General features: G+C 41.2%; 1 protein-coding gene across 5 annotated transcripts in view; it reads right to left on the bottom strand.

Annotated features, from left to right (window-relative positions):
* PLCB1 (phospholipase C beta 1) overlaps window positions 1-2,915 on the bottom strand; it is a 751,601-nt gene extending 748,686 nt beyond the window's left edge. For all 5 annotated transcript variants that reach the window (XM_034947108.2, XM_003821362.4, XM_034947109.2 and 2 more), the window contains exon 1: window positions 2,777-2,915. In XM_034947108.2, the coding sequence (XP_034802999.1) occupies window positions 2,777-2,875 (99 nt within the window). In that variant the 5' untranslated portion in view covers window positions 2,876-2,915. The remainder of the gene's footprint in view (window positions 1-2,776) is intronic.
* Window positions 2,916-14,664: the final 11,749 nt, after the last annotated feature.

The following is a 14,664-nucleotide window of genomic DNA, read 5'->3' as shown; positions in this document are numbered from 1 at the left end:
ACCCCCCTGCTGTCTGTTGTGATTGTTTAGTGCCTATGTTAAAGCTTTTGACTACCACCCTTAGAGCATCCACAGCCTCACTGTGACTTGGTAGGTGGCCAGCAAATTATGCATGGCACTGCAACCTCTGGGTGACATCTTCCATTCCATATGGTGGTCAAAACAACAAGACCAGTGATTATACTGCTTTAATCACTTCAGGAACAAGAGATAATTTCTTCACATCCTAAACAGCCCCAAATTCATCATTTTTGAATGCCTGTAACATTACCACGCTTTTACACAAGAAGCAGCAAAAATACAGAGAAGCTAAGTGATTTGCCTAAAGTCATGCAGCTTACTGGTGAAAGAACTAGGAGGTAAACTCAGGCCTTTGATTCAAGATCTGGTTCTTTTTTGTCTTCAACACACTGTCTCACTAAGGTACAATATAAATAGCCAGATAACTTGAACTGGCTTGATTCTGGAAGGGCAAATACGAGCTGAGAAGAGTAGAAAAGGGATGCCTGGGGAAGAAAAAGGCAACCCTAAGAAAGGCTGGGTCCCTTGTAGTCCACTGATCAGCATGAAGACCCAGAGAACCAAAGAGCCTGCAAGATAGCTCATTATATTCCAGATAACTTGACTCCTGAGTGCAGTCTAGGTTTTTTTTTTTTTTAAAAAAGACCTGAAATTCTTCTGGTCTTCTCCTTAGTGACTATGTCCTTCCTTCCAGGAGGGCTTCCTTGGAAACTCACTGCTGCAATGCTCAGAGGGAGCTCTTTTCAACTTCTTCTTTGGTCGGTATTTCACTAACGTCCTCTCTATTACCCTCAATGCATCACCCAATCTCTCTCTCATTGGGGTTTTTGATGATTTTTGTCTCCTCCACCTAGCATGTAAGGTCCGTAGCAGCAGGGATTTTGTCTACTTTTTTCACCACCCCAGGATCCAGTCTAAGATTGGCAGTAATAGGTGAGCAAGAAATATGTGTTACAGAAATGCACATAATGAAAGTCATCTACCTGGACATACCAAAATGTGTTTTCATAGAATACTTTCATTCTCAATGTGATGTTGGCTATTCTCTCCCAAACAAGAAATTATAGAGAATTATTTAAAATACAGTTTAGAATCATCACTGTATACAAATCCAGAGCTTACGCTGAAACTCCCTTTTCTAAATTCTGCAAAGTCTCTTTCTCTTTCCTCTGCCCTTCACTCTCTTTCTCAGTAAATCCATCATCACATCACCTCTCTATTCAAGGATCTCAAAATGGGCAAGACCGTCTTGTTTATTGCTGAACTGCATTTTCTTTGTCTTTTTTTTCCCTGACACAAAGCATTTAATCTGCGTCTGAATTTATTGTTTAGATTCTATTCCATTTACAGAAACATTCAGTACAATTAGACTGGAACAGAAAGAAGAAAAGTGTGAAGCCCATGGTAAAAAGATGTATGTTTACATCCTTGCCTACAGCATTTAATAATTGGCACAAGCTTTCAAGGAAGCTGTGGTTCATACTCCAAGTTCCGTTTGCGCTTCCAGCTGGACAAAATATAGACACAGACGCACTCAGCTAAGTAATTGGATTCACTACCTGGAATATTTAAATTGTTTTCAGACACTGGAAAATGGCTTAAGAAGATTAAAGAAAAATACCCTAGAGGATAACAGGCTATAATTTACTAGGTGGAAAATCTTTTCGGCAAGAAGAACGCCTCATTCTCCTATAATTCCTTCTGATTAAGAGATGTATTAGTCATTTGGACTTAAATTTGCTTAGAGCCTGGCAACTCGGGTTTATTTCAGTAGGTTTTTCTTATCGAACCTTTAGAATGACACCCAGGACATAAAACTGATACCATAATGTTCTCCATCCGAAGATTCGCATGTTTTCAGCTGGATAACTAATTTACGTGTTTTGAAGACAACTGGGGTAGAGGGGAAGGGGAAGTCATTTGAAGTCCTGGGGTCTGGGCCGCTTGTAAAGCATTAGAGACCCCGGCGCTGGGCTAGGCTCTGCCCTACCTGGCAAATGGTGCAGGTAAATCGTGGGGCAAACTCTCAACCTGTCTATTTCAGGCAGAAGACTCCAATCAGCTCAGTTCTCAAAAGTCAGCCCTCCCCACTTGCCTGCAGGCCCATGAGCCCCCCAGGACCCCTCAAGGGCCCCCATTCTGTTCACGCCCTCCCCAGATGTGTCCCTGCAGCCCTTTTCAGGGACCCTCACTCCGGAGCCAGGCGCTGAAGTTTGGCATCAACGACCACCTGTTGGCTGGACCGTTGTGTCCTCCGCCGCGTGGGCTCCCACAAAAGCGCCAAGAGGGTTCGCAATCACTAAAGTGTTTTGAACTTCAGGCCCTTCCTTCTTGAAATCGGGCAAAAGAGGTAATAGGGGGTGCGTCCGCAGGCGGAGAGGGACGCGATTTGTTCACACCAGGCGCTTTCCAGTTGGTCCCAACTTCACACTCCCTACTTTCCGAACTCTCAGGACCTGTCACCAGGCAAAGCTTGCCCCTCCCTCTCCACTGGCCCAAAAGATGTAAGACCCTCAGGGGGCGCCTGCCAGACCCAGAAAGGATGGCAACTACTGAAGCCCGATGAAACAGGAGCGCGCGCAAAGCTTCTGCCCTTGGACATCCGCTTTGGCAGATGCCAACCTGTGCGCCCGAGGCTGCCCCTGCCCGCTCCCAGTGCGCCCATTGCATAACGCGCCCCTTGCCCCACCCCCACGACGCCCGCCCTGCCCGGTGCCCGAGCCAGCGCCCCGACTCGGGCCGCCCCAATACTTACATCATCCCACTTGACGAATTTGGTGCCCTTCTTGAGGCTGTCGGACACGCACACGGGCTTGAGTTGCAAGGCGTGCACTCCGGGTTGAGCCCCGGCCATCTGGGCTCATCTGGGCTCCGGGCGGCCCGGGCGAGCGCGGCAGGGACTGGGGACCGCGCGCGGGGCGCGGGGCGCGGGGCGCGGGCTCCTTTCTCTGCTCCGGAGGCGCTCGACTCTGCTCCCCGCCGGCCTCCCCGGCCTCCCGGCCTCCGCACCTCCCTCCGGCGCCGCTCAGCAGGCAGAGCGCGCGGGGGCGCAGCGCCCGGCCATGCCCCGGGCGGGACGCGAGGTCTGGAGCCCGCGGTGGATGAGGAGCCTCGGAAGGCGAAGAGAAGCCGAGCCGGTCAGCCGAGGCTGCCAGTCGCGGCGGATTCTGCTCCTCCGCCGCCGCCGCCTCAAAGCGCACCATTCAGCACATCCTCTATACACAGAGGGAGAGAGCGAGTGACACACGCCCGGCGCCCCCCCTAACCGCTCTTTTCCCTCCTCCCTCCTCCTCCCCCCGCCCCCCTTCCCCGCCACCCTCGCTCGCTGGGTCCTTCCTTCCCCCCGCGGCTCCCAGCCCAACTTTGCACGCTGGGTCAGGCGCCAGGAAGCGGGGACGCAGCGGCACCTCCTGGCTCCCGAGCCCCATTGCAGCCAACGCCTGCCTCCCGCATTCGCTCTGAGCATGCCCCGTGCCCTGGTTGCAGAGGTCCTAGGGGTCCCCAGGAGCCTTACGCTCTTTGGGGTTTTCTTGGGAATTTGGGCTCGAGCTCCGGAGCGTCTTTGGATCCCAACTGGGTGGGAAAAGGGGCCCATCGGGAGGAACCAAAGAGGCAACCCCTGGCTTTTGGCTCTAGCTGGAGTTCTCCAGCGCCGGCCACAAACCAGCTTTTTGAAGAGAATTATCATTTATCAGCAGAGAAGAGCGCAGTTGAGAGGCTCTTTGAGGAAACCTCTCCGCGCCTGAGAGTTTGCAGCGCGCTGATCTTGAAACCCGGGCAAACGGTTACGTTGTGCTTTTGAGACAGAAAGCCCATCCTAAAGAAAGCAAAGGTTTTATTTTCCGAGGAAGAAAGAGGATGCCCTCTCCCGCTCCTCTCCTTGAGTGTGTAGGATGTGTGGCGGGTGGGGGAGAGTCTTATTAATAGAAACTTGCTCATTTAGGAACATAGGTCCAGGAATGTTTGTCTTCACTCCTTCCACAAACATTTCTCAATTCAAGAAAGAAAGGGAGGGAGGGAGGGAAGAAGGGAAAGAGGAGGACCAGAATGGATAAAATTTTAAAGACTGGTAATACCAAATGCTTGAAAGGATGTGGAGCAACTGGAACTCTTTTTTATTATTATTAAGGAGAGAGAGGAGAGGGAGAGGGAGAGAGAGAGTGAGTGAGTGTGAGAGAGAAAGAAGAGAGAGAGAGACGCGGGAGGTGGGGGGGGCGGAGAGAGAGAGAAATAGCTTGGAACTCTTGTTCATTGCTGGAGGGAATATAAAATAGTAAAACCACTTTGGAGAATAGTTTCTTATACAGTAAGATATTTACTTATCATACAACCTAGAAATTCCACTCCTAAGTATTTGTCCAAAAGAAATGAAAACGTTTAAGTCCGCAGGGACTTGTAAAGTGATGTGAAGAACTTTCTTCTTAGTAGCCTGCAAATGTCAATCAACAGGTGAATGGATAAACAAACTGTGGTATGCCCAAATATTGGAATACTATTCCACAATAAAAATGAGTGGGCATGCAAGGGCAGGGATGAATCGCGACTTTAAGCTTTGTAAAAGAAGCCGGACACGATAGACTGTATGCTGCTTGATTCCATGTGTAGGAATTGCAGAATGTGCAAGATATTCTATGTTGACAGAAAGCTTGCCTGTGGCCAGGGATAGGTAGAGATGGACAGGGAAGGGCTACGAGCACCTGATGAGCATGTCGGAAATGTTCTATATCGTGTGTGTGTTTATCAAAACTTGTAAGTTCTGTACGCCTAAATTGAGTGCAGTTTGTTTTAAATAAATTATATCTCAAGAAAGTTGATTTTTAAAAAGAAGAAAGAATACGAAGAGAGAAAAATGGAGAGAAACACTACGTTCTCTTAATTCTTCATTCTCCCTGTTCTCTGCCCTCAGGACTCCAAGGCCCAATGCTTATGAACTCAGTCAAAAGATTACCAAAATCCAATACAGAAATTTGCTATTAAATATTTCAATGCATTTAAAATATACTTATTGGTAGCCAGCTGTATACTAGCCACTTTTGTAATCACCATGGATAACCTGGTGAACAAGACCCATGACTCTTGCTGTCATTTGAGGGTCTTGCCTTGTGCTTGGAAGCCACTTGCTACAAAGAATTTCATGAAAAACTGACTGGTTTCATTTTGATCACATGTCCCTCAACTAAAACCTGAATGGTCCACAGTCCCTCTAGCCAGCAGCCTTGGCTTGCTAATTACCTCACAGAAGGTATCAGTCACCGTCTCAAGTCGATTTTCTCTACTTCAGAGTACTGCAATGAAACTCTGCTTCCAGGGCTCCAGAACTTCTCAATTGTCCTTACAACTGATCATACCAAATTGTTTTCCTTTCCTTTCCTTTCCTTTCCTTTCCTTTCTTTTCCTTTTCTCCTTCTATCTGTTTGTTATTTACTGGAAAGATTATTGGCCAAATAGGTTTTACCTGTCACAGTGGCTTAGGAAGGCAAGACAGGGCTGCGCTCACTAGAAGAGGAGATGGGAGAGTTACAATGAGCTCTAAGCAAAATAAGAAAGTAGATTGAGCCTCCTGTGGTAGTTTACTGCATCATAGCTCTCTGCTCCCTGCTCCTTTCTGTGTCCACACATTTTTCTTTGTGACCTTACAGTTTTTACTAGACACCCTGTTTATTTATCCATCCCATTGATGTTGGACAATGTGACTTGCTTTGGCCAATGGCATGTTTGAAGATGTGATATTAGCAAAGGCTCAAAATATGCTTTGAGGTTGGGCTTTCCCTCTTGAGTTTCTTATCATTTCCATGAGATAAACATGCCTCAGGGAGCCTCTGATCTAAGGAGACAATCAGGACAGACCTAAGCCCCATTTACAGCTTGGAAGCAAGTCCAGTAGAAACCATCCTAGATCTCCCTGACTCAGCCAACCTGCCGACTCATGAACACAATAAACGTTCATTGTTGAATGGCACTGACTTGGGAGTCATTTGGTAACCACCATTATTGGCAATGGATAGTTGAGTATTTCATCTAGCATCCCTGATTCCTCCCAGCTGTTGCTGTGAACGTGGATGTAAAAAGGAGAGAACGCTGTAGAAATCTGAACAGGATTTGTCTTCAAGACAAACATGGGCTGCAAGAGTTTCTTCAGCCAGCAAAATGACGCCGTTTGTTAAAGGAGAACTACAGGATAAATCCCTTCAACATGTAGTATGATGCTTGAAGCAGCATGGTTTAACTCCCTCATTTTCCACACCTTTTGTTCAGTATACAAGAGAGAAATGTTTCTAAAGTGTGGAGTTTTTTTGTTTTTTTTTCCCATTCTTTTTTTAAAATTATTATTATTATACTTTAAGTTTTAGGGTACGTGTGCACAACGTTCAGGTTTGTTACATATGTATACACGTGCCATGTTGGTGTGCTGCACCCATTAACTCGTCATTTAGCATTAGGTATATCTCCTAATGCTATCCCTCCCCCCTCCCCCCACCCCACCCCACAACCGTTCCCGGTGTGTGATGTTCCCCTTCCTGTGTCCAAGTGTGGAGATTTTTGCTATGCAAAGGGATCTGTAAGAAATCCAAAATTGTGTGAGCCAGGCCTGTGATCCGTCAAGTTCGGTGCTGTGTACTGTTTTTTGAAACAATAGGAAGGTCTGTTTTTTGTGAGAGCACAGAATTGCCCTCTGGGAATGTCAGCCTCAGGGAGCTGGCAAAGCTAACCTTTATTGAGCACTCACTGTGGGTCAGAGCACTAAGCTAAGCACTTCCCAGACACTCAAAAACATAACCCTTCCTATTCAACACCACTCTCCACCCTCTTTTTCTTGTAAGCAAACCCCGACTTAATTTGGGTGGCCGTCATGCTTAGGAAACATGGCCCCTCTCTCTTTCCAAGGAACAGACTATGATTGGCCTAAACTAATGTCAATAATTCCATTCCCCTTTGTCTGTAACTGATTTAGGAGCTATATGAGGGGCTCAGTTCTGACTAATGTCTTCAGGGAAATTCTCTTTCTCTGTCTCATATTGTTATGTAAAGAGGACACTGACAAGAAAGATGCAAAGAAACCTGGTCCTTCATGAGCTTTTTAAACCCTTTAAATTTTCTTTAGACTTTTTAATGAGTGAGATAATAAATCTCTTTATTATTTAAGCTTTATTGTTACTCTCAGCTGATCTGGTAGATAATATTATTGTATGCTATTTTACTGATTTATATACTAAAGTTTGGAGGATGGATTAACCTCCTCCAGTTACAAAATTCGGAATTGAGATGGAGACCTAGGAAGTCTGACTTTAGAACCTAGACTCTTAACTACCGTGGTAGATACTTCTACAACTTATAAGGCAGATATGAGTAGTTTCTCTCTCCTTTTAACCACAGTGTAATATAAATAGTCCTAATTTCCCTAGAAACTAGATTGTGGTATGTACTCCAGTCTCTTGTCAGCTCATAACTCACTTGAGGCCTGCCACAGTGGGAAGGACAGTGTTTTGATTTGAATAGACATATCTTTTAACAGCCAGTTCTACCAATTACTACGTATGTAACCGTGGGAAAGTCTCTTATCTCTTCTGAAATACAATATCCTAATATGTAAATGGAGAAATAATAATAATGTCAAAGCTTTTTATGTCACATACTCTTCTCAGGGTTTTACATTTTTAATGCATTCACTGTCATATTAACCCCTAGGAGCCGGGTTACTATTATCTCCACTTTATAGCTGGGTAATCTGAGTCAGAGAAGTGTTAAGTAGTTGTTCAACATTTTCCAGCTAGTAAGTGAGTGAACCAGAATTTAAACTAGGCAGTTTGACCCCAGAGCCTACATATTTAACCACCACAGTAAGCTGTCTTAAAGAGGTATTGCAAAGATTAAATGAAATCATATATCTAAGTCCCTGTCACAGCGGTAATCAATAGTAGTTAACACACATATGGTTATTCTGAAATTCTACTATATTCCCTTTCTATGCCCTAAATAACTCTTTTAGTCTTAAAAGACAGCATTCTAATTCTGTGGTCTGTGATTTAGTAAACTTCTTTTTGGCTGCATTGATTCTATAAACTTTAATCATATTCATTTTCGTCTCTAACCTTCTAGAATTGAAAAGCTCTTTTCCATCATGAATAAATGAGTTCTAATTGCATCTAAGAATCAGGGCTCCTTTAACTCACCTTTTTTGATATAAGAGAGATATGGAGAAAAACTACCCAGAACCAGCTTTATAATAACCACATCTGGGTTACAGTCAGTAGCCTTTGGCAGGTCAAACCCTCCCATATGTGCTGATCCATGCTCTTCCCTGCCTGGCTGGCCAGAATGAAGGTGATCCTGGTGGTGACCTTGGAAGCCACGCACTGAAGCAGGCAGAGCTTCTGTTAGTTTGAGTCCCTGATTAACTCCATGGAAAAAGGTCACCCTGATGACTTGTTCCCCTGCCCAGTAAATTATGTGAACAAGAGGCACACTTATAAAGTATTAGAGCCAAGAATTAAATGCCATTGGCATCATTATTTTCATTACTTTTCACATTAATACAAGAGATAAGGCTTACACCTCTTGAATGGTAAATAAGAAAATGCATCATGATGAAATTGCCAGCTTCTGACTCAGTGAGTTCTGTTATCAAGTAAAACACTGACAGAGGCAGAGTCTCAAAGGAAGACAACTTAAAATTATCACCCACACATGGAGAAGAACATCTTCCTTAGAAGCTCTTATTTGAACCCTTTCTTGATAGCACAGTACGTTTCTCTAAATTCTATCACACAAAAGAAAAAAGCCTTCAGATTGCTTTAGTTATGTTACAAAAATGGTGAGGTTTTTTTTTTTCTTTTTGAAAAACAAGACAAATGACCTGTTCATTTAAGCTCTACTTTATGCTTCATATAAAGCAAAGGCTTTCATTGAAATCTGGCTGATCGCCTTAAACGCAATTTCAAAAAAAGAATTTGGAAGCTCAGATCCAAAAAATGTTTAAGGAGAGATACTCTCAGCACAATCCAGATTTCATGGAAAATGCAGGTGTTTGCAGAGAAGACTGCGGAAATGATGCCTCAGGATGGTAAGAAGCACCCACCTCACCCTATTTCCTTCTCCGTCATCTCTGGGCCCTCAGATATAGTAACTGAGACACACCAGTGTAAATATATAATCTTCATGAGTCAGTTTATCTTCCAGATATGTATCTTCCCTGTTCTATAAAAATAAACACCAGCATACCCCCAATTCTCTCTCACTTCAAATAAAATCACTGAGCTTTAGGTCTCTAATGATATCTATTGTTGTAAGCAACAGGATTTAAAGGAAGTTTCATTTTATTTTCACCTCAGGGCACTGTAAACAGATTTGCATTTTAAAAAACATCTTTTTGCCTTTCAATTTGTTTGGGGTAAAAATCCTCTTCCAAATTTTGCTGGAGTTAAATTCCACACTTCAGTGCCTCCCTTTTGTATACAAAGACTTCAACCACCATTACCGATACAGTGACAACTATAAAATATGAATAATCACCTTTTCACATTTTTGTAGAAATTTTAACAAAGAACAACATGATTTTGCTTCATCAAGATTTCTCTTTCTAGCATTCCCTCATTTCACTGTAGTGGCACCATCTTAGGAAACTAAAAGCAAACTCTTTGACTTTTTTATTGGTTATAACTATTCCTATTATTCTTTAAAGCATACAAAGGAGGGGGTAAAGTCACTTTTCAAAGGAGCTGTGTTAGAGATTTCTAGTTGCCATCCAATATCTATTTTCCTAGTGTCCATCAGTAGCAGGACTCCCAATTTGAAGTCACAATGTGTTTTGTTCACCTTCCCCCTTCCTCCTTCCTGTGGCCTGGAATGGCCACTCAAGGGCTGAAGTTCCAGCTAGGAGGTGACCTTGAGCATGAAAGCCAGGAGCTAGACTAGTAGAGAAGAAAGAAATCCTTGGGTCTCCAAACCACCACACCATCCTGGATCATCTAGATTTTAAATGACAGAAAAAAAGTTCCTAGCTTGTTTAAACCCCTATAATTTAGCAATTTCCATCCTATGCAACCACAATCAACTCTCACTGATCTAGCGGCAAATACCGAACACTGGCACTATTGCTTTGTTCTACATCAGTTCTTCAATTGCCTTTCTAAGCTCTGTGCCAGCAGGTTGGGAAAAATGTCTTTTGTTTTTTTCAAGTATTTCCCCCAAGGTTCTGTTCCTGAATAAATTGCTGGTTCTCATTCATTCCTCCAAAATTTGAAATAATTTTGCCCCACCTGGCCTCCCCAGGACCAGTATAGAAATATTGGTTTTTATGGAGAATAATTGTACTCAAAGTATTTCCAAAAGTAGGTAACGAAGGAACTTACATAGTGATGCATTTTATTTAAAAATTAGTCCCAATGCTATTGTAGCAGCTACATAATTAAAGTAGGTGTCACCATGAATGTCAATCTATGGTGATTTACAGATACTCTATTATGAAGTTTAGCTTTTTCTCACTTGAATACACATCTTTTTTGTTAATGTTGATATTATAATATGCTAGGGAATTGATGAACAAGGCTTTGGACAATTTCATTCTTCATTTAACTAAATAGCATGACTCAAATTTATTCCAGGTTCTCTCAGACTGTGAAAACTGAAATAAGTAAATAATCCTACATCATTGTTGACCTAGTTTTGTAATGCCAAACTGAATCATACAGATAAGGAATAATGTTGAGCTGGGATTTTTTTGCATTCACAAAAAGAGGTTCTAGGTTAGCGGTTTAAGACACTAAAGTTTTGAATCAACTGAATTAAATTCAAATTGTACCTATGTATGTTGGGTAAATCCAGATAAGTTTTAAATGTATATACATTCCCTTACTATATCTTATGCCCATTGGTACCTATTAAATATCAAATGCACATATGCAAACATGTACAAAGAACAGGAAAGAACAGCTAAGTCAAGCAAGAGATGACATTGGTTATGTTAAAAATAGAGAAAAGATAAATAACTTGGAAAATGATTAAATTAAAATTGTAGTAAAAAATTCAAATCATCAAGATGAAGATGCATAAAACACCCGCTTTTTTTCTTGACTATAGACAAAAATAACTGAAAACACTTGAAAAACAAATAGTCCCCACAGCAGAGCGCAGTGGCTCATGCCTGTAATCGGAGCACTTTCGGAGGCCAAGGCGGGCAGATCACAAGATCAGGAGATTGAGACCATCCTGGCTAACACGGTGAAACCCCGTCTCTACTAAAAATACAAAAAATTAACCGGGTGTGGTGGTGGGCGCCTGTGGTCCCAGCTACTCGGGAGGCTGAGGCAGGACAATGGCATGAACCTGGGAGGCGGAGCTTGCAGTGAGCTAGATCGCCCCACTGCACTCCAGCCTGGGCCACAAAGGGAGACTCCATGTCAAAAAAAAAAAAAAAAAAAAAAAAAAAAAAAGCAAATAGTCCCCTTTTTTTGGAGTGGTAAAGAAAAATTAAGTTGCAAATAAAGGCAATGAAGAGAATCTCCCCCTTCCCTAACAGATTCTATTCTGTGATTTGAGATATATTGCCACTGCATCTTCCAAAGAGAGAAAAAAGATAGGATTTGTAATCCTACAGTCTAATTCTAATCTTACCAAGTGAAGGTTATAAAGCTATCTCCTGTTACCTTTTCAAATTAAGGTATTAGAATATAATCTTTAGTTGTATGGCAGGATGGACAAACATTTTCAGCAAAAGTCAGAGAGGAAATATTTTAGGCTTTGTGGGCCGTATGATCTCTGTCATTACTACCCAACTCTCCCAACTCTCCCATTGTAGATGAAAAACAGCCATAGACAATGTGTAAATGAAAGAGTGTGTCTGTATTCCAATAAAAGTTTATTTACAAAAACAGGTAGCAGGCTGGATTTGGCCCATGGGTTATAGTTTGCCAACCCTTACAAGAAGAAGTAATCTCAAGATTTCTTGAAACTTTCACAGTCTACCCTAAAATAATTGAGCATTTACTGTTTTATAAAAGTCTCATTTATTTATTTCTCTGTGATATATAATATGCAGCTTTAGTAAATTCCACTACTATACTATAAACAAGTAAACCCATATACTACAACAGATCTGAAGCAGAATATGTTTTATATATGAAGATAGGCAACAGACTAAACTAGTTAAAGATAAGTGAATAAAAGATTTTGGCCCATAACAACCATGTAGCAACAAAAATAGCCTGGCAACAGCTAATTCACACACACACACACACACACTCTCTCTCTCCCTCTCTCTCTCTAAGGAAATCATCTTGCAAAATACACGTTACCCATAAAATAATATTTGGGACATCTAATTTATAACTATGCAAATTAATCTCTGAAAATACTTGAGAAATTCTGTGAATAGCACTTCTCATTAGCATTATTTGTAAATGCAAAACTGCACCAAGCATATACAGATAATAGCCTAGCTCTCACTAAATATAGCTAAGACCTGTTCTCTAGGATTTCCCTATACATTTCCAAGGGTAGTATAGTTACCCAAAATATGCTGAGTTCCTACTGTGTGATAGAAAATCTAATGGAATCTATTATTAGATTTCTGCCTTCTGTGCCAACATATGAAATTTGGCAATGTAGTAAATGAGCAGCTTATGATATCATTTAGTGCCTGGTTACTCAGCGTGTGGTCCATAGACCAGCAGCATCAACATTGCTTGGAGCTTCTTAGAAATACAGAATCTTGGACCCCACTCCAATCCTACTGTATCAGAGGGTACCTTAGGTACCAGAAGACCAGGGGGTTGTGTGCACATTGGAGTTATGTGGGATCTATTAGCGCCACAGTCAGGTAAGTGATTCTCTAGTGTCCCGGCATCCTGGTTCCAGCTTCCTTAGGAACTAATTTCTTATCAAAGAATATCTTGGCATTGCAGAAAATTTGACTATTTTATTATACATAAAATAATCACAGTGCCTTCTAGGCATGTATATCAAGCCTCGTTTCCAAAGATGTTTATGCTTTACAGAATAGCTGAGACCAACTCTGTTTACTGGAGTAACATGCTGAGCTTTGATGGGCTATTGAGGTCAGGCAAAAATATCTACGTTGATACCACATTGCATGGGAAACATACTAATCACTTAGTTATTCATGTTAGAATATCGTTTGAGGTGCTGTGGTGGAAATTAAGATTGAACAACATGACAAAGCTAACACACTGCCTAATTTCTATACTCAGAGAGTTAATTTATCTTAATGCCTTCCCTTTTTTATGCCTGAATGTTGAGAGAATTGATTTTTTGGCCTCACAGTACAATGACCAATGCTACTTAGAAAAATGGCACTACAGGATTGTAAGTTGATAACACTTGATATTTGAATTTTAAACATGAGACTGTTTACGTAATTATTTGTCTCATTTACACATATTTAATTTTTGATCTTTCATTTAGTTGAAGCCTTTTATATATTTTAATAAGACCAGTTATTATTTTGGTCTAGTTTTGGAAGCATACATATGCATGCTTCCAAATATATATATATATATATGTATGTATGTATGTATATATATTTAGTAATAAAATAGATCCAGGGGAAGGATGCAGAGGATAATGTTGGTCACTGCTTTCCTGCTGCCAAGACTTAGCTGTAAAGTTGTTTAACAGGTTTGGGTTCTCAAGAATGTACAATAAAATCTACAGATAAAGGTTAGACAAGCACTGCAGTACTCACAGAAAAAAATGTGTTTTACATTTAGAAAATAGTTGCTTTGTATGATGATGATGTAAATTTGTATGCAAACACACGTGTGTGTGTCTATATGTCAATATGTTCATGTTTAAAAATGCCAACAAATTGTTTATTTGGAAAAATATTTGTCTTTATTTTTTAAAACACTGAACTAATAAGAGTAATGTCATAGATTCATTGTTTCCAACGTTTAGGTTTTATTTCCATCAAATTATACCAACAACTTTTAAGAATCAAATAAATCTACAAAGATGCTTATAAATAGAAGCAGCTTTTTATCCTACATCTACACAACTTCCCTCTCTTTAGATGCAAGTACTTTTAATTATTCTAGCTGATTCTTTGGCATTTAGCCACATATTGCAAAATAATATACTGCTGATTACTGATTCACTCTGTTCATTATCTGTTGCCTTCTCGGTATAGAAGACGACAAATGTCTTTTTTCACCATCCTCTCCCTCTTTCTCCTGCCCTTATAATACCATCATAAAGATGGATTTATCTTCATTTTGGTTAGCTCAATATTTCATGTTCACATTGTAATTATTAGATATGATATATAATTATAATACTATATCTAGTTCCTTAATATTATATAAGGATATATATATATATACTTATTTATAAATATATATATATTTACAGGTGAGTCTGAATTATGCAGTTGCCATAATTACCTTTCATTTCCTGAATATTTTGTTCTGCACGCTTTGTTTTATCATTTGATCAGCTCCTTTTGTCCTTACCACTAATTCAAGGCAGAGATAGCCTCCTTGTGATAAATGCAAACAGGTTGAATATTCTTTCAATCTCTCCTTCTGGACGAGGCCTTTTCTGGAGACTTCTGCCCTGCTCCAGTGTGGATTCTCTTTGTCCTCTGGGTCTCTGCACCACTATCTTCTGGAGGTCCCTTTCATCATCAGG

The sequence above is a fragment of the Pan paniscus genome, chromosome 21 (genome assembly GCF_029289425.2).
Source record: "Pan paniscus chromosome 21, NHGRI_mPanPan1-v2.0_pri, whole genome shotgun sequence".
NCBI lineage: Eukaryota > Metazoa > Chordata > Mammalia > Primates > Hominidae > Pan > Pan paniscus.
This window is presented reverse-complemented; position numbering and strand designations above follow the sequence as displayed.